General features: G+C 51.0%; 10 protein-coding genes across 10 annotated transcripts; 4 read left to right on the forward strand and 6 right to left on the reverse strand.

The window, feature by feature from the left end:
• Window positions 1–1,041: 1,041 nt before the first annotated feature.
• On the forward strand, window positions 1,042–1,618 carry PV08_04513 (uncharacterized protein; the record flags this gene model as incomplete). The annotated part of the gene is made up of 4 exons (XM_016378860.1): window positions 1,042–1,137; window positions 1,207–1,298; window positions 1,358–1,434; window positions 1,494–1,618. The coding sequence occupies 4 exons, from the start codon at window positions 1,042–1,044 to the stop codon at window positions 1,616–1,618; spliced, it is 390 nt and encodes a 129-aa protein (XP_016237537.1).
• An 86-nt stretch (window positions 1,619–1,704) lies between these two features.
• On the reverse strand, window positions 1,705–2,293 carry PV08_04514 (uncharacterized protein; the record flags this gene model as incomplete). The annotated part of the gene is made up of 5 exons (XM_016378861.1): window positions 1,705–1,716; window positions 1,770–1,877; window positions 1,933–2,079; window positions 2,137–2,198; window positions 2,251–2,293. The coding sequence occupies 5 exons, from the start codon at window positions 2,291–2,293 to the stop codon at window positions 1,705–1,707; spliced, it is 372 nt and encodes a 123-aa protein (XP_016237538.1).
• A 285-nt stretch (window positions 2,294–2,578) lies between these two features.
• PV08_04515 (uncharacterized protein) lies at window positions 2,579–3,325 on the forward strand (the record flags this gene model as incomplete). The annotated part of the gene is made up of 1 exon (XM_016378862.1): window positions 2,579–3,325. The coding sequence occupies one exon, from the start codon at window positions 2,579–2,581 to the stop codon at window positions 3,323–3,325; it is 747 nt and encodes a 248-aa protein (XP_016237539.1).
• Window positions 3,326–3,635: 310 nt separating this feature from the next.
• PV08_04516 (histone H3-like centromeric protein cnp1) lies at window positions 3,636–4,145 on the reverse strand (the record flags this gene model as incomplete). The annotated part of the gene is made up of 2 exons (XM_016378863.1): window positions 3,636–3,982; window positions 4,037–4,145. The coding sequence occupies 2 exons, from the start codon at window positions 4,143–4,145 to the stop codon at window positions 3,636–3,638; spliced, it is 456 nt and encodes a 151-aa protein (XP_016237540.1).
• A 557-nt stretch (window positions 4,146–4,702) lies between these two features.
• PV08_04517 (uncharacterized protein) lies at window positions 4,703–5,709 on the forward strand (the record flags this gene model as incomplete). Its single annotated transcript, XM_016378864.1, has 2 exons — window positions 4,703–5,095; window positions 5,155–5,709. The coding sequence occupies 2 exons, from the start codon at window positions 4,703–4,705 to the stop codon at window positions 5,707–5,709; spliced, it is 948 nt and encodes a 315-aa protein (XP_016237541.1).
• Window positions 5,710–6,657: 948 nt separating this feature from the next.
• On the reverse strand, window positions 6,658–7,197 carry PV08_04518 (uncharacterized protein; the record flags this gene model as incomplete). Its single annotated transcript, XM_016378865.1, has 1 exon — window positions 6,658–7,197. One exon carries the CDS (start codon window positions 7,195–7,197, stop codon window positions 6,658–6,660), a length of 540 nt encoding a protein of 179 aa, XP_016237542.1.
• A 2,369-nt stretch (window positions 7,198–9,566) lies between these two features.
• PV08_04519 (uncharacterized protein) lies at window positions 9,567–10,792 on the forward strand (the record flags this gene model as incomplete). The annotated part of the gene is made up of 3 exons (XM_016378866.1): window positions 9,567–9,766; window positions 9,827–10,145; window positions 10,208–10,792. 3 exons carry the CDS (start codon window positions 9,567–9,569, stop codon window positions 10,790–10,792), a joined length of 1,104 nt encoding a protein of 367 aa, XP_016237543.1.
• Window positions 10,793–11,972: 1,180 nt separating this feature from the next.
• PV08_04520 (uncharacterized protein) lies at window positions 11,973–13,166 on the reverse strand (the record flags this gene model as incomplete). The annotated part of the gene is made up of 3 exons (XM_016378867.1): window positions 11,973–12,792; window positions 12,882–12,970; window positions 13,044–13,166. The coding sequence occupies 3 exons, from the start codon at window positions 13,164–13,166 to the stop codon at window positions 11,973–11,975; spliced, it is 1,032 nt and encodes a 343-aa protein (XP_016237544.1).
• Window positions 13,167–15,768: 2,602 nt separating this feature from the next.
• Window positions 15,769–19,638, reverse strand: PV08_04521 (uncharacterized protein; the record flags this gene model as incomplete). Its single annotated transcript, XM_016378868.1, has 1 exon — window positions 15,769–19,638. One exon carries the CDS (start codon window positions 19,636–19,638, stop codon window positions 15,769–15,771), a length of 3,870 nt encoding a protein of 1,289 aa, XP_016237545.1.
• An 865-nt stretch (window positions 19,639–20,503) lies between these two features.
• PV08_04522 (uncharacterized protein) lies at window positions 20,504–23,596 on the reverse strand (the record flags this gene model as incomplete). Its single annotated transcript, XM_016378869.1, has 2 exons — window positions 20,504–23,348; window positions 23,397–23,596. 2 exons carry the CDS (start codon window positions 23,594–23,596, stop codon window positions 20,504–20,506), a joined length of 3,045 nt encoding a protein of 1,014 aa, XP_016237546.1.
• Window positions 23,597–23,705: the final 109 nt, after the last annotated feature.

Here is a 23,705-nt window from a genome sequence, read left to right on the forward strand (position 1 = left end):
GATTCCGCTGGCGGTCTCACTTATCGCTAGTTTCATCTCGGTGTTTTCTAGCGGAGTTGAGCCACGAGGGATGACAACAGATGTCGATGCGATGGGCGAATGATGCCGGTTCTTGAAACGCTCACTTGTACGCTAGCGCCTTAAGGTCCTAGTAGCGTTGCTTGACCCCTGTATGGATGATCGCTGGGCCTCAAGTGTCGCAATCAACAACTTATCGAGGACTGTGTACAGTATGCACTCCGTACTCGGGAAAGACGCACTAAACAACAAATGGTCTTGTCCTGGTCTCGTATCTGTAGACGAACACCTCCGAGATGATGATACAAAAACAGCTGGAAAGTCTTTTCTCCCTAAGTTGTTGCGTACATCAGTAGAGCGTGTCCTCTCATGCAGCATACATCACGCTGGGTAGCATACGAGGCAATGCTGGACTCATCATGTCGAAAGGTGGTGTTAACCCTGTAGACTTTCAGCATATAATTCGGGCATTGCCTCGTACATGGGGATGGTTTGAGTTTCTGTCCAGTCCAGTGGCAGAGGTAAAAGCCAACTTTTGTCTTAAGAGTGGTCTGAATCAAGTGTTTACAGTTCGAGAAGGGCAAGATTTGCTTGGTATTTAGGCTAGGTATTTGATTTTCGTGCGTCCTTTTCCGTCAGTGCACTGCCGCTGTTTTCAGGCTGTCTGTATGAACACTTGTATAATCTACCATGACGGTTGACGGCGGCTGATCTCTCCAGCACAGAGGATGAGTCTGAGCGCAGGGATTCATGAGGGTCGACGCAGAGAGTTTGAAGCCTTATGGCACAACCATAAGCCTAGCCGTGTCAGACATGTTTGTTCTAGCCACGGTGTATAGAACATTCCTCAACATGAGCTGTCAGACAAAACACCTTTTCTTCTTCGACAGCCTCGCAGACTTTCCGCATCTTGGCGCTAGACTAACGACTTTCCGGGCATGGTTGGAGATTTTTCACGATGATTGCATCTCTCTCAACATTGAACCAGGTTCGAGAAGTACAACAGTAAAATTAGCGGTCATCATGTCGAGTAACGGTGACGTATCAATGGTGGATGAGGACGAAGAACTCACGCACGCCGATGATTTGACTTTGGGTGGTCTGCCGAAGCTGGTCATTGTACGTTTGGCAAAAATCTGTCTCCATCTTCTGAAGGGCATCTTTCTGATATCATCTTACGACATCTAGCTTCCGGGCGCCTCTACTCATGCTGCTTCATTCCAAATTGAAAAGGAAGATCACACACTAGGCAATGCCTTACGGTATTTTGTCAATAAAAAGTAATGCGGCCTTGTGCTTATAACCGTGTCCCCGTGACCAGTACTGACATTCTTTCCAGTCCTGATGTTGAATTTTGCGGATACACCATCCCCCATCCCTCCGAGACAAAGATGAATATTCGCATTCAGACTTGGGGTAAGTCAAGACGTCCTCGACAGCGATCGACGCTAGCAGATTGTCTAATTCAAATGCAGAGGATACCCGGACGACAGCGGTTGATGCCCTGCGAAAAGGACTCGTTGACATGATGGACGCTTGCGATGTGATTTCCGAAAAGTTCACCCAAGCACGAGACGAATTTGATGCAAAGAAAGCCTAATGGCTTATTGATCTTGGTCATGCATTGCGACGGCGCTGGAAGGGCTTTTTCTGTTTAGCTATGTACAGTTATCGCTACCACGACTTCTAGTTTCGTCCCTGTGAACATTTGTTAGGCCGTTTGCGCGATGACTTGCGGTAACGAGACATACCTCGAGGAATCCAGACATAAAGTTCTTTGGTAACCTGGCGTTTTCATCTTCTTCCGTTCTGAAGTACTTCATGATATGCGAATTCTGTTTCCAGAAGTTCAGTGTTTCCTGCAAGTAATTCCGCGTCAGCCTCCTGCCCACATCGCCGGATTGTCCAACGAACCTGGAACTCGGCCTGACTCTGTTGGATCAGGACATCCACCGCCTGTAGATGATTGACGTATCTGTGTTTCTCAAACTCTTGTCTGACTTTCGTCCGGATCTTGGAGACAGGCATGTTTAGGGAGTACATTGACTGGATCTCAGGGCTCTTTTTTCTCTTCATCAGCAGCGCTCTCCGTCGTATGTCAAGGGGGAATCAGCATACAGCTCTGAGCCATTCGCGGTATGATCTGAGAACTCGTCGTTGCGCATCTGCCCAGTTAATGGCTACGCAAAGGTCAGCGCGTCTGCGAACATGATGTGGAGAGATTTGACGAACACGACCTCGACCGTTGGGCCAGATATGTAGGGTTAATCGTCATGTTGATGTATTGCACACTCACATGGGAGCGTTCTCAAGAATGCTGGTCGGCAACAGAGGCAGTCCGCTGGATTGATGTTAAGGTCCAGCTTCGACCTCGGCGAACCTGCTTCATTTGTTGCCCAATCACCACCAGGCATTTCGTAAGTGGAGTTCAAGTTAAAATACCTTTCAAAGTCCTTCGATGACATCTGATGGAAGAAACCATAGTCACCAGCAACAGCACCTTAACGCGGTACCAGAGAAGGAAGTAATGGGTTCTATCGAGAGAGCCATACCACCCACAATGTCCAGACGCACACATACGCTCAACCGCATAACCAACGAGACTAAGATCCAAGTCTCTCTTTCGCTTGACGGAGGTCCCCTACCTGCCTTTCAACCGTCGGAACACTTCCCTCCGTCAATACCTACAGCACAAAAGCAAGCACATCCTGATGTACTCTTCCCTCTGCCATCGTCCCATCATGCAACACAAATCACGGCAACCCAGCAGATTGCCATCTCGACTGGAATTGGATTCCTGGATCACATGCTCCACGCACTAGCAAAGCATGCTGGCTGGTCATTAGCAGTCCGCGCATCAGGCGATCTCATCATCGATGACCACCACACTGCCGAGGATGTCTTTTTGGCAATTGGATCGGCCTTCAATGGTGCCTTGGGCAAGAGAACCTCCCTAGTGCGTTTTGGTCGAGGAGATGCGCCTCTTGACGAAGCTCTTTCGTGGGCCGTAATCGATCTGTCAAACCGACCCTACAGCGTGATCGATTTTGGTTTTACCAGAGAAAAGATCGGTGACCTCAGCACTGAAATGATCACCCACGGTCTCGAAAGTTTCGCCCAGGCTGCCAGTGTCACGCTACACATCAAGTGTGTCTATGGCCACAACAACCATCACAGGGCAGAGAGCGCCTTCAAGGCTCTTGCTGTAGCATGCAGGCAGGCATGCGAGAGAAGAGCAGAAGGTACTGTTGGTAGTGGAGATGTGACAAGTACGAAAGGCGTGCTTGGATCTAGTGTCAATGAATAGGAAAATTTAGATTGTAACACAAGGCGTCCTCGAACCTTCCTTTCATTCCCCAAGTGAAGCTTCCAATTGTTACAGGATACAGGGTCTGTCGCATTGACGACAAAAAAGAACGCTCGCAACAGCAACAGCCACCCAATACCAGTTCTGAACGACCTAATGACGTTTAACCTTTTGATATGCCATGAGTCTCTGCGATGGAGAGTAAGCGCACCCAGAACCGCGCCAGAACTTCGTTTTGACGCCAAAACACCACAACACCACGCTTAAAGTCCATAACCGTCGTAACAAAGATGTGGCAAACCAACCATACTCAACCAAGCCCTCCCCACGCGCCTCGTATTCTCCTAGCTAGCTGAATATCTTTCTGCATGATGGTGACCCTTTTTGCGTGGATGGCGCACAAATTGGTATCTTCGAAAAGGTGTACGAGAAAAGCCTCGCTGGCTTCTTGTAGTGCCTGTATTGCTTGGCTCTGCCATCTTAGTTCTTGAGCCGCTCGAACGGGCAAGAGATCGATTGCAATTTCGCGCACGAGACGCGCAAAGGGGAGCTTGAGGATTAAAAGGTCTGTCGACTGCTGATATCGTCTGATTTCACGAAGAGCGATCGTTCCTGGTTTATATCGATGTGGTCTCCTAGTAGGAACTGGATCGCCGGCTACCTTTGAAATCAGCTCAGTCCCATGGACGTCCGATAAAGAAGAAATCTTACGTTGCGCGCGAGGCCGACCGGTACTTGCTCTGGGTTTGGGCCGAGAACTTTGCCCTTTCCGGGGAGTCATGCGTTCGGATGGGCGTCTCACATGTTTGGTTTGCGCCATGGTGCCGATAGAGATTCTGAGTTCCCCAGAATGAGAGCCGACGGGGAAGGGCGTAGGGAAATAGCCAACGCAAGTTGCTCCTGGAGTCGAAAGCGAGTCGGTGGGTTTCGTGGGGAGTGCCAGTCGATGAGGGAGGGGTCTTGGAGGGATTAACCAGCACCGGGGGATCGGGCACAGTATGAGTAACTTGGCTCAAGAATGGTCGAGTCCGCTTCTCCTGGAGAGGGGAAATTCAGAGAGTGATCTGTCAGACTGCAATGCAGTCCTGTCGCGTCTCGTAGGCTGGAGTTGTTCAGAAAGTGGTCGTCGACTTCGATGTCGCGTCGCAGTGATGCGATGCGCGTCCTTGACCAAAAAGTGCCTTCGTGCCACAGGCAATTGGATTGGTGGCTGACAAAGACCCAAGATGGCGACGGAGCCTTGCGCGGAGCATGCATACCTAACGACATCATTCGACAGTCTGCGCTTCAGACACCTCATTCTTCAGACAATCCCGCATACAAAAAGGCCACCTACCAACTGCCCGCACTCACCTTCGCCTTCGCTGTCGCCACTACATGAACCTATCATTCCCTATCCTGTCGCCGATTCCTCCTCCAGATAAATATCACAATGACTACTCAGATCTTCGCTCGCCGATCCTGACACAGTCCGTCTTGTCTCCTATCTACACAATTGTCCAGAGTCCCGAATTCCTCTCAGACTTCTCGCGAACTATCCTCCCGGTTTTTCAGCTCATACCTTGGATCATGGCAGCAATATTAGGCGGCGGAGAGGATGCTCTAGGCCAGCTGGGGCAGTTCCCTTTAGAACAGTGGTTCTTCGAGATGCCGCCCTGCACCCGATACTGGACAACAGCCACAGTCATAACATCAGTTCTCCTGCAATGCAAGGTCATCACGCCGTTTCAGCTCTTCTACTCATGGCGTGCAGTATATCATAAGTCTCAGGTAAGGGTCATTTCCCACCCACAGAATACCGCGATTTCAGTCCTGATACATTGATCCAGTACTGGCGACTGATTACAACGTTCATTTACTTTGGCCCCCCGTCCCTCGATCTTGCCTTTCACGTCTTCTTCCTCCAGCGGTATTCGCGGCTTTTGGAACAAGGCTCGGGCCCCTCGCCGGCCGTCTTTTCGTGGCTTCTGCTCTATGCATGCGCATCACTACTCGCGCTCAGCTCACTCACCACCTCAATCCCGTTCCTGGGCTCCGCGCTGTCGAGCACACTAGTGTACATCTGGTCTCGGCGGAACCCGGATACGCGACTCAGCTTCCTGGGAGTGCTTGTGTTCACGGCACCCTATCTACCTTGGGTGTTGATGGGCTTCCACATGTTCATGCATGGTAGTATCCCCAAAGATGAAATCTTGGGTGTCGTTGTTGGCCACGTCTATTATTTTCTTGCCGACGTCTGGCCTGGTCTACATGAAGGACAGAGACCAATGGACCCTCCAGAATTCTGGGTTCGATTATGGGAAGGGCGGCGGGCGGAAACTGGAGAGCGAAACATCGATGGAGATGTAGCTGCCGCTGCTGCGCGACCTGGAGAGGTACGGTGATTGAGCATTTGTGAAAAAGTAGCATAAAATAAGATCGAAATTCACACTACATTGAATCAGCAGCCAGGGGGGAATCTATGTTCTAGGTTCGCTCTCATCAAATTAGTCAGACTTAACTTCTGTGAATTAATCTGGATGGAGTATGAACAGCAAGGCTGATCGAAGGACGGTGATGCCTCGTATGCGTAGAAGCTCATTGCGTGTCCGATTCGAGTCCTATCGGACCATATCAGGGAAAATCTCAGGTTATCAACGATGCCATGGCCCGAAGTGATTAAGGCTAAGGTGTGAATGAGAGGCCTTGCTCCTATATCCTTTGAGTGCCCTCAACTTCCCTTATGATGGTTGTCGGCTGTAACGACAGTACATAGATTTTGACAGTTGAGGCTGTCAGAATCCATTAGCTCGGTTCTGATACACCCAAAGCCGCGGTCAAATATTGCTGCATATCTTGTTTGACGTGTACAAAGCATGTACTACCTACAGCAGTACGTTGCGCACAGGTTGCTGCCAAGCAAGACCCGGACGAGGCGGTCAATCTGACACTCTTCGTTGATTTGAGATCTGCTCGGCACATGATTGACTTCCGAAACCCGGGGACACATCGTATAACATGAGTGGTCCGGTACCCTTATAGGGTAACGTGCTTTCGAAGCTCTGCGTAAAGGGCTTCTCCTCGATACACAGGGTGCGGAAGGGAAGACTAGGCCAGCCGTATCTAGGTGGGCAAGAGAGCTCGAATCGATGGAAATGAGAAAATGCATAGACGCGCCCGCGATAGGAGATTGGATTGTTGGTCGGGAAGGGTCTTTGGGCGTTCTTTGGGGTTTGAAGTAATCGATGTTTCGCCAAAGCTGTAGAGTTAGTACTTGTCATCGAAGTCTCCTGCCGAAATCCGTCCTCGAATCTGTTTCTACACGGAGCGGTGGGTATGTCGAAGTGACAAGTCTAGTCTTCAGGCTCGCCTTGTTGTTTCTCCAGCTGTTCTTCCCTTTCTCGGCGTCTCTTTTCCTGTCTGGCCATCGGATGCTCACCGTCTTCTGCGATTTCGCCAGCCTTCAACCCTAAAGCTCTTCGTAGCCTTTCGCTCTCTCGTTCTTTCGCTTCGGCCAATTCGTGTACTTGATAGCTTTTGAGGCCTTTACCATCCACTCTCCGACCGCCTGAACGATTGCCGACCTTGTTACGCTCCATCTCTGCTGTCAACTTTTGGCGCAACTTGTCGCATTCTTCGTCAATCTTGTCTTCGTCAACTTCATCATCTTCCAGCTTCTCTCGCAGTTCGAGGACTTTGACCTCGATATCCCGCAGCCTGTCGTGGTTCAGAATCTCCTGATCCGGTTTGCGAGCCTTGGGGCCACGGGCGGCCTCGAGGCTGTAGGGTGCACCTACACCTGCGTCCCGGGGTTTCAGGAGGGAGAGATTTCGCTGAACATAGCCTGAGGTCCCCGACCCACGGGGAGTGGATAGGCCAACGTTGGATGACATGTCGAGAAGCCTTGCAGCTTAGACTTTTAAGAAGAAGAGAACAATTGAGGAACGAGATGATCCTAGAAGGTGAGGGTGATTTATTACGAGAAAGTTGGGAAGGAGGGCAATGATTAGATAAGATGGAATTCAATCACGTGCCAATATTTCATAATACCTCTCGTAGCTCCAGGTCATAATATGAGAGGACCTGTTGCAGTCGAAGCTCCTCATGTCGCTCATGTCGCCGAGAGAAAAGGCAGGCGGTACCGATTTTCAGAAACCCGAGCTTGATATTCAGTCAGGCCTGAATGCCGGCGCCAGCATGTCTTGTTTGGCACTCAAGACAGCCGGGGAAAAAAAGAATACCGATACTACATTCATCAGAAGCCAGAGCTTCGAGAATTGCCTCAGAGAGCGCCCGTACATGAGTTAGACGCGAACTTGAATTCTGCAAGGGACTGGACGCTGTCTACACGGGTTCTGGCTGGCTAGGCCTGATCTCTGCTCACTCCAAACGCGGTCGTCAACAAGCACACACCGGCAGATCAAACGCAAACATCCACGACGCCTTTCTCCCTGCTGGAGCTTTCTCGAAGCGTCCCTCGCGAGCACTGCCCTTCGTCACAGTCCCACAGACCAGATTTAACCTTTTGCTTACTGTCTCATTGTCTCGAAACTCGAATGGCCGAGCGCACTACGTACATTACCCTAATCTCCAGAGACAACTTAGATCACAAGAGTCTAGCTAAACTTGACTATCGGGCATCGGCTAGATTGACTCTGGAGGCAGACTGAGCAGTACCTGCATCCTAGTCGCCCCTCCCGGCTGACACGCCATCATGCTGCATGCCCAGCTGCTGAATACCTTTTCCCGCGAGAAGATCTCCCGGACCCTAGACAGGCTCTAAAGAATGCCCATAGCCGGGCCCGCTATAACCAGACCTGGCAGAAGCTGATCTGTTATTGGAATCGCATCATGGACGACCATGTGTTGCCCGAACCGCCCTTTAAGCCCACCGAGGGCAAGCAGACCGCCCGGGACATCAATGACTCTAATGGAATAGAAGCGGATGATGATAAGGTGTCTCACCACTACCAACAGGCGTTGGAGGAACAGATTCTTGCTTCCTGCCTTGAGTTTATCCAACAGCCCATTCATCCTCAAACGTTTCCTTCCATTCTGGTATCCTTTTCGGCAATTCTCCTGTGATAACGCGGCACAAAGCACTAAATTATTATTCATAAACTAAACCCAATAATACCTTCCAAGCTCATCTACAGTTGTCAGATCTGGACCCTCGCGCTGTCGATCTTGGAACACCGGTATTTGTTCTTGTATCACCCCGTATATCGATCTCGGCCTTACCGGACACCGCGATCGGTGGCCGCTCAATAACACACAGGGACTGGTGGCGGAGCTGGTAGAGAATCGGGCTTTACGGATTTCGGATCCGGATGACCGAGATCCCGCCAGCCCAGGGCCAGCGGGATCGAGACGGCCAGATCATTTACCTTTTAGGACGTCAGCCTCTACTTACAGGTGCTGGCGCCAGTCACTGAATAGGAATGGGACGAGACTCCCCCAAAACGAGCTCGGGCTTGGGACGTTAAAGAGTATGTATCTCCCCTGCGGCCAACATGCTGCATTTGTGTCTTGGCATAGTTCTTTGTAAAAGCATGCGTGCCTAGGACAGCCTAAAAAGGATTTCGTAAAGACTTCCAGGTGAAGGTCTTAACTAAGATTCATAACTCTGGTTTTCGCGAAAATCTTCAGACTAACAAGATATATCTGCTCTTTGATAGCTCCTGAGGGATTTACAAAATTTATATTAATTCATTTATCCCTGAGGTTGTGAGTTGGTTGTCTCTGAAAGTGTCACTTTGTAGTCAATCCCCCATACAATTTCATGTCAGAACCAAAACGCAGCATGTTGGCCACGGGGAAGATAATACACTATGGGGTATAAAATAATGATCAAAATATACAAATAATGAAAGTGGAACAACATCTCCCCAAAAAACTCAAAAGGAACTCGCTGTCAAATTTACCTCTGAATTGACCTCTGAATTGGTGTTCCGCTACCCCAATTCTGCTTAGCTCCTACGACCGAATTGCTGGATACTTGAACTCTAGCTAATGGTAGCTCCAGGGGAAGCTTTTGTCTTTGGACGTGATTCGGAGTGGAAGAATTATCACCAAGTTACGCGTCGTTGGATGTCAATCTCCGACTATCCCGTGATCGGGATTCATGATCGTGGTACTTGAGTAGTTTCGACAAACTAGTATAAAAGCAGGAGATTCCTTTGTGACCGTCTGGACGATAAAAATACAGCAAGAGTAACGCCAAAAACATCATAACCTCAGGCAGAAATTCCATGCTATCAAAATGACAGAATACTTAGCAAGACCATTTTTCATTTTGTCTGCCACACTGGTGTTGTCACTGTCTGTAGTGGGTCAGGCCACAGTCTACTCGATACCAAACGATGTATATCAAGGAGCCATACAGATGCAGGAGAACTCAGGTCTTTATCCTCTTGATGGGCCAAAGCTAACTCCGTGGCCAAATGCGACCTCATATGATTGGTATGTCTATGGTTCTGCATTGGAAGACCTTGTGGGCCATCATACACTAACAGTGTTTAGGTGGTACTTTGATGTCGTTTCGACATCTAACAATGCGTCATTTGTGTCCACTTTCTTTCTCAATCGTGGCGCCTTTCGTGGAGTTAATGAAACAGCACCGAATGTGGTCGATGCATCGGTTACATTTCCAAATGGTACTGCGGTAGATACCACTACGTTTGTCGATCTAAACGAGAACGTTACTGTCACAACACTTGGAAATGGTTCTTCTGGAGATTGGACAGGCACTGGAGCTAATTGGAACGGCTCACCCGACTTGAAATCATATACCATAAACTACAATTCCTCGGCCATCAAAGGAAGCATCGTTCTCACCTCGGTAAATCCAACCAACGGATATCCATACAAGGAGTTCGGGATTGCTGACCATACATTAACTAGGTTTCTCCAGCGCATTATCCTTGCAACAAGGCTGAGCCATTCTCAGACGAATTGCTTTGCCCAAATGTTGGATGGGCTAATTCTATTCCGGATTCGAATGCCGTTGTTGACCTGACTGTCAATGGAGAAAGATTGGCGTTTACCGGCTACGGGTACCACGACAAGAACTGGGGTGACATCAACTTCGCCGAAGCTATAAAGTCGTGGTATTGGGGCCATGGCCGATTGGGTCCCTACTCGATCGTATGGTTTGATGCTCTGGGCACGGATGGCACAGAATACGTGTCGTCTTGGGTCACCGACGACGGCACGATCATTGCTGGCAACTGCACTTCGGGATCGTTACGGGTGCGGCCTTTTGGCACCAACGCTACCTACCCGCCGGACCCGACTTCCCCGCTGCCCGACGGCTATTCGATATCTTACGATCTTGGAGCGAAAGGCACGCTGGATGTAAATTTCACCAGAGAGCTGCACTTTTTTTCCACGCCCACATACAATCGATTCCTCGGCAACCTGGAGGGAGGCATCACTGGTGAGCAAAACTTCACCGGTCAGGCGCTGTGTGAGCAGTTTGCATTCTAGACAGATACCCCTGAAGGAACGAACTGGGACTGGTGTAAAGGAGCCTGCTGAGAGCGAGCTGATCAATATGGTAAAATAAACTTCAACTTGATAACTGATTCCTAGAACTTTAAATTGAGGAAGGCCGGTCGTACTTATAACCACATAAAGGCTGCCTCCCATGATCGACTTGGGAAAGCATATCCTATCCAAAGTTCCCTACATCACAAATGGGTACGAGCAATCAACCTTTCTTGCCAAGTTAGTAGTTACTGGTTGCTCTCAACAAAAACGGCACCTCCATCTGGTTAGCGCCTATTCTAGGCACCCCTAAATTTGCCGTCCATGCCTATAATGTGTCTAGTCCTTATCCATTAACTAGCACCGCGGAGGCATAATAGCACCTCAGGTTTCAGCTACTGCAAAGCAAAGCCGTCTAGAGAATTTACACTGTTGGAGTGCTTCATAGCGAAGAATGAACTAAAGATATATCCTCTTAAAAGTTGGTACACAGAGAAAAGCCACAGCGGGGAGAGAAGAGGGTGATTCAAGGGGAGGGAGTGATAAAGAGGGAATCCTTAAGTTTTTAGGTGGTTGTGCCCAATATCAAGAGGGCTTATGGGTACTGAGGCTTATAGTATTGTACTTGTAGGCGCTCTTTACCTATAAAGGGGGCAACTGTTCTTGATCAGGAAGGTAACCCGAGTGTTGTGTGTGTTATCTCGATTTCTATTCTACTTGTAAGGGATACAACGATTACAAGCACATCCCTCCTCACACTTCATCTGCTCCTCAGACAGCAATGTTCCCGCTGCGTCGATGCTGAATCGAGCTTCCCGATGAATCACCATCTCTGTCCTCCCAAATGCCTCCTCCTTGACAAGTTCCTAGCATCCTGGAGGCTGGAGCATTGAGTTTGTATAGAGCCCAAACTCTCTATTCCTACCAGCCTTTTTTGTCAACCGTTTGGACGTTTTCTCTTGTGTCCTCTCGTCTATTGTTCGTTAATTCGCGTCTGCTCATACGTTCCTCACAGATGCGTTTCGTGATGATGTCTGGTGAATGAAGTCAAGTCATTGACAAAGGTATCGGTAGCCACTGCTGTATTACCTCTTTCCCCCTCTGTAGGCCTGCATCACAGACTCGGCCTTGCAGCATTATCAAACCATGTGCGGTACGCCCTCAATCTCTTGCCATCCTCTCATCTCTTATGACTGGGTGGGTGAAAGCCGCTGCCACCATGTGGAGGTTTTGTGTCCTTATACACAGCTGCAAGATTACCCGGCCACGGTAATGTGTCCGGCTCCTCCACCGCTGTACGCTCGGCCGTCCACCCTGGCTGGCTTCGTGATGCAAAGTGCATACCAGCATGTTGTGGTTGTTGTGTCGTCTGCATTTGTGCTTGCCCGGTGTGTCCTCTCAGAGCAGCCGTGCTCTGAAAACCCATTGGCGCCATCTGACTGTACACTGGAGATTGCAAATTCACCATTGCAACGTTGCCGCCCATGAGGATAGAAGGATCAAGAGGAACATTAGGAGATGTTTGGAATCTCTGACTGATGACTGAAGGGACCCCACCGGTTTGATGCTCGTCCCCCATCCCTTGGGACATCGAGCCCATTTCGTCCGAATCCGACGCTCCATCGGCTCCATCGACTCCGTCCCTCTCATCCAAAATGTCGACCCCGTCCACCATATCGTTTTGACCTAGGGGTGAAAGCGGCCCATGATCGGATGATTCTCTGGGACGGCGCGTTGCGAGCCCGGGTGGTACGTCTGGAGGTCGATATGATGGCTGCCCTAGCGTATTGATGCCGTCCAACACAGACTCTGACTGGCTTTTGATAGGCCCTACACGTTCTACAGCCGGAGGATCGAGACCTAGACCACGGAGAATCGCATCGGTAGAGACGCGGCCGCTGCTCTCATCGGGGATGACACCAGGAAATCCACGACCCTCTCTGCATGCCCAATAGAGCCTCTGCAAAGCCTCGTCCATAACATCATGCATACCCCAGTACCTGGTCATGAACGTGGTAAGCAGACAGCCAATATCGCCATTGAGGCAAACAAGATCCAAACATTCGCAATGCATTTTCAACAAACTTACCAGTCCCTTGCTTCTCTTCGTCTCCGGGCGCTATATTCGCAAGTACTATCGCTTGCGACACAACCAGCGCAAGGGACGTTGCCATCGCACTGAAAAATGGTCAGCGGACTGGAAATCCGGGAGTACTGAGGGGGGATTTGGACACGGCGCAATCCAGCCCACCTTCGACTTTTTGATTTTACAACGATCGCAAGCCCTTCCAATCCGAACTCGGGCTCTTGACTGCTCAGAGCTCTCAGCTTTCGGTGGTAACCGGTTATCCTGTCGCTCCTTTCGATTTGGCATCCCGAACCTCACTCCCTCCCACCCCAATAATCTCCCACCCTGGGCGCGGGCTCTTAATAGGACAAGGACAAGTTCACGTCCGGCTCAGCCTCTGTTAGCAATCTGGACTTTGCAAAATAGCCAGCTTGAGAGAATTGCAAACGGTGAGTTGGAGCTGATCCCTTGAAATCGCGACTATCACCCTGAGACTTGGTGGTACCTTTTCATGCCTCAACGAAGCGGTAGCCCCCGGTGTGTCCGGCACGTTAAGGAGATTATCTGCATTGAGCTCGCGTGCTATGTTTTGATCCGCACAAAACCCCCGGCGTGCAAAGCTGTCAGGCTGGCGTCAACGAGATATCGAATTTTTCCCCAAACCCGATCGAGAGAAGATCAAGCTGCTGTCGAATGGTTAAATCAAGAACTTGGCAACTTGAGAACCGCTCTGCCATCGACAAGGCCAAAAAGGCAGAATGGAGATCTGGGCCGTTCGAGTGCGCTATCCAGAAATGTGTGCACTAACGGAAAAGGCTAAGTGGGCTTCTGAAATGCCAGCAGCACCACGTATGCGGATCCAAAGGTGGCGGCGGTATTACTGCCTTGCTTGTCGAGATTCACCCTTCGAACTTCCCAACACGGGCTTTTGCCAGGGCTTGTACGAAGACTGCAGGGTCTGTTTTAGAGACGCCGTGCCTATGACTTCAGTGCGAACACTCAGAATCCGCTGGTATCCAGGCGCGTTACTGCGACGTAACATACACTGCTAAAATCATGAAGCGAGTTCTCGGATATGTGACAATCCCCACTGACAGGTACTGCCGTGAAAGACCCCAATCCATGATATTACATTATAAAATCTTGTTTCGCTGCCAGTGTTGACAGGCTCCAGCTCGTGGCCTGCTCTTCGCTGTCAATACAATACCTCAGCAGTGTCACGGACTGGAAATCTTCAGCCCCATCCCGCCCACTTTGAAGTCCTGGTGATGGCAAATTTCTCCAAGGCTCTACAGTTGCCCACTTCTATGCGCGGCTGTTACCGATCATTTTTACCAATGAGGGACAGTCTATGGTCCTGGAGACCTGCCAGCACCGACATTCAAGACTTTCAGAAACTGGCCCTTCCACCTCTGTTGAGCTCCCACGCGCCCCAGAAGATGCGGTGGAGGTTGGGCCGGATCTTCCATCCGGGCTGGACTGGTAACTTTGTCGCGTTTGGCCTAGAGGACAGGCAGTATGACTCCGACCAAACCAATGAAAAGGCTCGGCCGATGGTTCGCCAAAACTTACCAGTTCTTCCAGAACGACCGAACGGTAAATGGAACTCCGCGGATCGTCACTGGTCACTGACCGAGGGGTAACCTATCAATATATCATTGTCTGTACAGGAGTCCTACTCGAACATCACATGCCTCTTGGACTCCCTTCTACAAACCTGACCCGGCAAACCTTCGGGGTTGCTAATTGTCTTGCCAGATCGAGCATAGTAGTGCCCTTGACGGGCATGACCAGCACATACGGGTGCCTATCAAACCGACAGAAGACACGGACTCATGGGATGCGTTGGGCCCATGACAGTCTGTCCCAAGGCTTCTATCGCAACGACGCGATATCTATCTCCAGCGGTTACCTAGTGTCGTGCGTGCGATGGAGTACTCAGAGACCGGAGGTTTCATCCGAGCCCAAACAGCAGTCAAGTCTGACAGAGGAGCCCATGAGTGCACCCCAAAAGTTACAGTCAGTACAAATGCTTCTGGCAAGTGCTGAACTTGAGTGGGGCTGAAGGACCCAAATTGCCCCCCCGTCAATACCAATACACGTACTTGTACGAGTATTGCATAACTACAGTATATTCCAGACGAAGACGGAAGCGCACCACACTTTTCAACCTGTTTCGAGCCGTGGCTTTCAGTATCTCTGTTCGGCTGCTCAGAGCCAGCCATAATATCTCACGGATTCGCAAAGCTGAAGGGCAACCCTCAGAAAACACCCCCGGTCTGATCTCGTTCAAGACCTCCTCACTCGGTTGTGGACGCTGGAGACAAATGCCATTCGATGCCTAGGTTTGTTCTGTCGTTCGCGGACCGTCGACCGATCCGTCGAGTACTTTGATGCTCAGCTGCTCGTGGGCTGCGGGGAGGTGCACCTGTGCCCGTCCAAGGCAGTGAAATCGAGTAGTACAGGAGGAGTGGCCTCCTTGATCGGTACGAGCTCGGCCGCGGCAGATGCGTGCACGAATTCTCGAGTCCCCGCCATCAAACACCGAATTCCATCCTAAGCGTGTCGACCGCTCGATTCGCCCGCGAGCAAAGCCCAAGGCCTAGAGAGATCTCACGACTCGCTTCGTTAAACCACCTACATTGACACAGATAGAGCAGACACGAATCACGATGGGAACCTTGCCGTATCTTCTAACCATCACGTCACAGAGATCGACCCGCCGCAGGAAATTCAAGCCAGCGCTCATCATGCATTGCAACGCTCTCGACGTGCATAACTAGAAAATAAATACACCGACGACATGCACGCACATACACAACGCGTTCTTTTTCAAACATATCGAACAAAGTGTCTGCTATCTTTCCTGGACGGCTCGGCCCTCCCTTTCCCAACCTCGATCTCCGAACTACGAATCCCACATGACCTCGCCCAGTGCGAGCAGGATCTCCTGCTGGCCCTTCCTGGCCTTGATGCTCTCTTCTCTATCCTCTCCTCTAAGTTTGGCACTACAAATCAATTCCACCAGCGTACGCAATTCATCATACGTATACCCGATATCCCTGCTCTGGGCCTTGCAATCTCGAACATACTGCAGCACGGCCTCTGGCCCTTGTAGGAAGAGATTGAAATATTGAGATGACAAAGTCAATAGGCCCGAAATATCGTCGTCATCGCCTTCGCCTTCGGCGTCCGTGGTGCGCATCTCTGTCGAAATGCCTAGACCCGCGGCCAAGCTCGTGTCATCGGCGACTGCAGATCGGCCGGTGGCGCCCTTTGCAGGAGTCAAGGAAGTACTGGCGAGAATGGCCCTGAGATTCTGCTGAATGACCATGGCGTCGATGCGCACCTTCTCTGCGCCGTTCGTGTTCATGACGCCGATTGCGTCGGCGGCGATGACGATGTAACGATCCACAAGTCGAGCAAGACCGGTCAGGATGAAACTCCGTTCGCGAGAGCCGAGAAACGTTGCGATGTTCGAGTCGAAGGCAATCAGGTCATTGTTAAGCTCGAGAATCAGGGGAGATGCCGAGGCCGGTGGCGCAGCCAGGACATAAGGATACAGTCCAGAATCGAGCGGCGGGAGCGTCGTTGAGTCGCGGTTCAAAGGCTCACCAGGCGATGCCCCAGACCCGTTGTTGGTCGCAGCGGCCTCTGGACTAGGCCCACGGAACGTGCGTGAGAGTTGGTGTATAATGCCGCAACGTATATCGATGTGCAAGGTCAGCAGACTGGTTTGGGCGAGAGCGCTGAACGAAGACACGGTATTGTCGAAGGGAATGACTGTTTCCGAGCCGAGCGGTAGAAACACGGGGGCTTTCGCTCCAGGGTGATTTGGTGATTTGCCGCCGAGAGACCGAAGACCTGTGATCAGAGTCCACCTTCGAGCATTCTTGGACTGCGAGCCTGTCCGCGTGTGGCTGGGATGGCTGCTCTCGACGTGGCGGATCTGTTTCAGAGCCGCGGAGAGCCACTGCATGGAGTTGTACAGGAGAGAGAGCTGGTGCACAGATTTCGGATCAGAGATGATGTCGTAGGTTGACAGCGGATGTTGTTTCGTCGCAGACACCAGGGCTTGAACTTCTTTCTTGACGAGGGCGGATCGGGACGTCGCGCCGCCGGACTGCTCGTGCGCAAGCAATTCGATCGCGGCGTCGCGCACCTCTCCTGAGTCCGCGAATGCAGCGGCTGCCTTTAGTGCAAGAGTATTGACGTTCTGGTTCGCGGCAGACGGTACAACTCTGCTGACCAGAGCCTTGTAGTACCCAAAGCACTTGTCGTAGTACGTGACGAGTTGGTCGATGATGAGCTGTGTGAACATTTGATCCTGAGGGATCGAGCTTAGCATGCCTGAGAATGCGCGGATCATACTCATAAAGGAGACGGTGCCTTTGAAAATGGGGTGGGTCGAATGTTTCGACCACTGCGAATCTTCCGAGAAGGCTTCCAGGTCGATCATGCATTGCGTACAGAGCTCCGTGACAGCCTCTTCGAGTTGCGGGTGGAAAACGTTGATCAGGAAATCGTCGAGGAAGGACGTAAGGGTACTCATGGGGATGTGGGCGGTCGTGGGGACGACGTCCTTGAGACGTTGGAGGAAAGTCAATGACGGCGGGAGCAGGACGGTCATGTTGAACACGCCTGGCTCGATCAGCAATTTGTGTCCAGCGGCCGAACTGTCCCGGCCACTTCGTTCGGTGATCACGTCCAACCCATCCCTGGCGCGAGACTTGCTCACCAATCCTGGCACGGAACTCTTGAGGATCTCGTTCAACTCGTCCTCTTCGGCTTTCATGCCTTCGGACTTGAGGTCCATCTCGGACAGCTTGAACATCCTTTTGCTCTTGTCGCGCGTCGGGCGAGCAAAGATGTCTGTGCTCGTCGTCGTGGTGAGACCGGAGCGTAGAGTCATCCCGCCGTCAGTAGCAAGGTAGTCATGCAAAAGAGAGCGCATCTCCATCTGGTAGAGCTTCCACAGCTCCTTGAAGCCGCCGGTGTACTTCTCTGGTTTGGGCAACTTCTCTCGCGCGGCGATCCCGGTAATGATCTCGTGAAGCACTCGGTGGCTCTCGGCGATGGCCTCGAATTTCGAGTACAGCGTCCACAGATAGTCGGAGAGGATCTGAGCCCGGCCGTCGTGGACCTGCAGAGACATGACTTTCCGACCGTCCTTGTTCACTTGTCCTCTGAGGTGGGTTGGGTATTTGGCGTCAATGTCGTGGTTCGTCTTTTCAACTACCTTGTACAGCTCCACCGGCATCCTCTGCTCGATTCGTGACACAGCTTCCCCGAGCTGACCTAACTTGTGTAGAGATTCGAGGATCATGTGGATGTAGTAGAAGGTGTCGGCCTCTGGGTTCTTCGAGGCGTCTTCGATCATGGGCGTCGTGAAGTCGGCGCTGTTAAGGTAGTGGTTGAAGGGTCGGTCCCAGGCGTTGACACTACCAATGAGGTTGTCCTTGGATTCTCTATCTTCGCCGTTGGCCTTCTTCCCCTTCCACCTGTCTTTGCAGTAAGGGCTTCGTAAGTAGAGATGGTCATGCAGTTCTTCGACCAGGATATCTACTAGGGTGCTTTCCTGGTTGATAAAGTAGCTTCGTAGGTCGGTGATTGCTCCGATGCCATCAAGTTCGCTTTTGGTGATGGCTTTGAGGCTGTCCATTAAGAGATCGACGGCGCCCAGGAATTTCTTCTCGCTGATCTTCTCCTCCAGTTTGCCTGGGACGGTCTTGAGGGATTCGATGTTGCTCAAGATGACCAGCATGTGGTCCAGCTCCCCGGACTGCTCGGCCAACCCTCGCAATTCTGGTCTGGTCGTCAACATGCCGCCCTTGACGTTCATCAGGCCTGCCCTGAGCTGCCTTACTCGACTCTGGCTGTCCCGGATCGCGGATTGGATCTTGTGGTATGTACCGACGGCACTGTTGAAGTCGGCGTAGTGCTCGTTCACCACTGACTTGAGACATTTCTGCAAATCTACATGCGTGTTTGAGAAATCTTCCTCCTTATCTTTGAGGCCTAATGAGCTCGGATCCATCAGCTTGAGGGCAATCTTGACTGGGACGCATTCGTCGCCTTCCATGTCTTTCCAATTTGACTGAATGTGTCGCAAGATCTCATCCATGCTCTTCTGTGGCCTACGTGGGGAATATTGTCTGTTCGCATTTGCGGGAAGAGGGTAGGGTTGGTTACTATAGCCGTTTGTCTGGCTCGGTGCGTTCAGGCTGGTCATCGAAGGCTTCTTGGACATCGTAGGTGGCATCGTCGGAGGTGGAGGCATAGGAGACCGGACCTCTCTGTTCTCGCGGAATCTTGGGTCATTGTTCGCCCTGTCTCTTTCTCGAGTCGGTGGCCTCTGTGGCCTCTGCTCGTATGCTTGAGGATCCCTGTCTCGTCCATACCCAGGGTCATTTCTTGGAGGCGCGTCTTCCGAGTATCTCGGACGTGGTAGACCTCCGTAGCCTCCTCCTCCTCCCCCTCCTCCAGATGATCCTCCATAACCTCCCCCGCCGCTTCCGCCTCCTGGAGCTACTCTACTCGGGAGCCCCTGGGCAGGAGTGTCTCGCTCCGCACGTTGTTCATAAGGGTTGGACCGACGTCGCCGTTCTTGCGATCCGAAACTGTTCACGGAGGCGGAGGAGGAGTTGTTCTGCGGATTTAAATAGGGGTCCGCATAGCGGCCTGAGGAGACAGAATGGGATACATTGGTAGGAGCGTACGGGTTGGTGCCGTTGGTTGGGCCTCCGTAACCGTTCAGCGCGTAGGGATTATTGCTCATTGTCTATACGAGCTCTGCGGATAAAACAACAAGATTCGGATGGTAAGCATGGCGTAGCAACCATTCGCGAAAATGGAGATCGGAGTGCTGAGGAAAACTGTGATTGAAGCGCAGAGGTTGACGTTTCTTAAGGAGGATCAGTCTGTGTTTGGGAACCAGCAGACGACATTCGGAGATGATGTGCAGACGATTCTTGTGGAGCCTTCCGCGCCGGCACTTACTAAGTACATAGCTACAGCATTGTGGGTGCTGAGTAGGTCTACAATACCACATAAAGCATTCCCTACACTAATCTACTGGCACTATCCGTGCCTATTCTTCTGATGGTGAGAACGAGTGGGATGAAAATAGTTGGCTCCAAAAGCCTTGTTTGGTGATCAGGTCTCGAGTCTGTCTAATGTATGGTTCCTAAGACAGTAAGACTTCTTGGCTTAAAGGTATTTGTTAATACTTTCCGCTGTTTGCATGCCCATCACAAAACCCAGTGCGAATATTGCACCTGGGAGAATTAGTATATAACCACCTGACCGCCGTAGACAACCAGGCACAGAGCCCCTCGGTGAGCCGATTTTCCATCTACAAAAAGACACAGCCTCGATGAAGATTAATACGCCAGAGTAACCGAGCCACCCTCACTGGGCAGGGGATTCAAGCATATCGTCTCGAACGAGAGGAATCGTCGAAAGAGTCCTAATCGTTGTGGTTTTGCGGGATTTGAGTCTAAGAATTTTCTAGGTGAGCCGGTTATGTATCGTCCGAAAGACAACGAACCCTCGAGCCTAGTGACCACACAATCCTCCTCGTAACTATAAGGCCGTCGTCGAGGACTCTCTTTGAATACTGACATTGCAGCTGAGATGAATCGCTAAGTGATATACCCAAACCCGCTCCCTTTACATGATATCCAGAACTCTTTCACAATGTCGTTGGTCTTTCTTCCTCCTCGCAGTCCTTCGATCTGAGCTACAAATCTATTTCGTTGCTCGATGGTCGTTGTCTGGAGTGCCTTCTCGCTCAGCACGCCGGCATCTTGCTTGACTGCTTCCCGGAGCACCAACTTACTCAACATAGGCTGCCTCAGAATGAACTTCTTGAGTGCGTCGGTCAAGCTTTCGATTTCCGAGCGAGCACATTCTCCACCAAGCAGACGAAGGATCATCGAAAGAACACGGGGGCCAAAGGACTGCAGCGAGCGACTAATTCTTTGGTAAGCTGCTGTCTCGATTGGGCCGCCTGGACCGGAACAATCTGCCACAGTCGCAAAGAAGGCAGATGCAGAGCGGCGCGGAAGAGTATCTGAGTCGGCCATAACCATCAATGCCAGCTCAATCGCAACTGACAATGTCGTCTCGGGTGAGTCTCCACCGGCGAACCATATTGAACCAAACTTCAATAGTGTACGAGCAAGGAAGTCGAGAGATGCCGCACTGAAGTTGTTGCTGGGGGGTTGCTGGTTGAGTTGATGCGCGGAAAGTATCCTCTGCTGATTCGTCGCAACCTCGTACAAGACTCCTTGGAGACAGTCGTGGATGTTCTCGGATTCGACAGAAGCTAGAAAGCTCGAAGCACATGCCATCGACATGTCGATACCCGGATTTGAGACGGTAATCCAAGGTACCACAATTCCAAGCGCAATTGCATCAGGAAACTTGAACGGCGACGGATGCTGCTCCGTGAACCCGGATTTGATGAAATCACAGCACGCTTCGATAAACGAAACGTCGGCTTGATCGGGTGCCTTCTGTATTACAGCCCTAAAGGTGTTAAGCACATTCAGCTGTAGATCAGCCCCAGGCCCAGTGTGCCAGAATGCTGCCTGTTCATCTACCGGAGGTTCAAGGTCAACGGGGACATCGTGCGGCGAACGAAGACCTTTTCCAACCGATGCGAGGGTCTGCACCGCATCAATGCAAAAACCGAGAAGCTCGTCCTTATCTTCTGAGTCACAGGTTAGCGCCTCCTTGAGAGTCCGAATGGATGACAGCAGCCTTCCCAAAGGCTCGATTTTATCCTCTTCGCGTGGTAATGCCTGAATAATGGCAGCAACAGCAGCATATAAGCGGTGCCGCTCGGTGGCACCAAGGTCGTTGGCGGCCATCAAGGATGCCATGAACTGTGGAAGGGCTTGGGTCAGTGTCCTCCTGTGAGAATCACACAGGCTGTAAATCGCCTTTGAAGCGGCAGACGCCGAAGATTGTAGATGAAGCGATGAAAACAGAAAATTGAGCACCAGTGCCATACTTTCGGAGTGTCGTTGTAAGTACACGACACTGTCCGCAATGAATCTGATGCAAGTTTGTCGGGCTTTATCCGGAACTGTACTCCCTGCAGTCAACACATCGCCCCAGGGATGGCTGCTCAGAACTGTTGTAATGAGCTCGTCATAAACATCTGGTTCTGAGGCCATTGTATCAGAAAATGCCGTGAGACAAAACATCGCAGCCTCGAAGATGCTCCATTCGCGCGTTGCGCCTTGGGAGACAATGGTCTTCACGATCCCTTGAACAACTCCTGCCCCGAGCACGGTGAACGCTGACTGAAAGAAGTCATGCACATCGTAGCGGAAGTCTTGGAATTTGGCTCTATCGTCAGCATCCCAGTCTGCCGTGCCATTTGACATTTGATCTTCTGGGATCTTGACCTTCAAGAGACACGCGTCACATGCGTCGGCTGCCAGCCCATAAATGAAGTCTTCAACTTGGTCTTGTTCCCAATCCGTGGAGCCCTCCACAATGTCAGTCACCTTCTCAAGGGCAATTTGACACACCGGATCCTCGATGACGGCAGTACCTTCGCATCGGAGTAGTCTTCGAAGGGTTTGAATGATATCGTCATAGCGATGAGAGTCGAGATAGACTCTTGTGCTAGTATCTACCTGGCTCATGATAGATTCCAAAAGATCCACATAGAGAATTCCATTGGGAGTAAAATCGCCACGTACCAAATCTTCAACAATTACTTTCGCCGCATGGGTGTCTGCTATTCTTGCGGGATAGTTGGGGACAGACTGTTTGAGAAGCCCTGGAGATGTCTGCTGAAGCGAGATGAGCAGCTGAAGGACATTTCCTACAGCAAAGTCTCGGTCGAAGAGATTCATCGCAATTGCGATACATCTCCTGGCGATCGCCTCGACGTTGTCCACAACATCTTTGGCTATGTGTAATCGTCCATGTTTTATCGAACCAGTCCAGAAAGGCATAGCTTGAAGAATACTGAGAAACATGTCTTCTTGTGTCAAAGAGAGCATCAAGGAGCCATCTGGCTTGTGCTCAGCTTTGATAACCCTGTGTAATGAGAATTCGAGGAGTTGCCATGCATCGAGAGAATTGGCGGCTAAGCGATCTGCAATGGTGCTTTCAACGTCTGAGGTCGAAACGCTGCTGGTGAGATCTTCAGCCATGATCCGAACAAGCATGAGAACGCCTCGCAGTTGAACGTCCGAGTATGTTAAGGCAGCTCCAAGGAGTTGTTGCATATCTGGTAGTGCTGTTTCAGGAACAAATTGTCCGCTGATGAGACATGCGAGGACGTGTCGTATAGGGATTTGCCATCCTGAGTCCGGTTTGGCGAAAAATGTGACGAGCGTAGAGCATAGCTTCTGGAGGACAAAATTCGAGTCCGGTAACGTCACCAATCGTGAATAGTGATTGACCAGAGCTTCAAGTAATTGCTCCCTCGTCTGATTAGTCTTGCCGATCCCGTCATTGTCCCTGATAACTCGTTAGAAAAGACCGGACGAAGGGATCCGACCGTCATACCAGTCAGCATTAATCTTGATGGTCAAAGTGAGAGCACCATAGAACCTTATGAGGGCTTCATCATGCCGTAGAAGGTCAAGACCACCTTGCCACGCGGACTTGTCACGTTGTAGTCTTTGGATCTGTCGCTGAATATTATGAATCCGCCCCGGAGCAGCCTGGTTGCCGGGGTCGTTGAGTTCTAGGATTAGCCTCTCCATGATTGAAAGAAAGTGAAGAACCTGGAGACATGGCGCTCAGTCACCTCTTCTGGAACATTTCTTAGTTCACTCGAACCATCAACCTGGTTGAGAATTGTCTGAACCTTGT

This window comes from Exophiala spinifera, assembly GCF_000836115.1.
Source record: "Exophiala spinifera strain CBS 89968 unplaced genomic scaffold supercont1.3, whole genome shotgun sequence".
Taxonomy (NCBI): domain Eukaryota; kingdom Fungi; phylum Ascomycota; class Eurotiomycetes; order Chaetothyriales; family Herpotrichiellaceae; genus Exophiala; species Exophiala spinifera.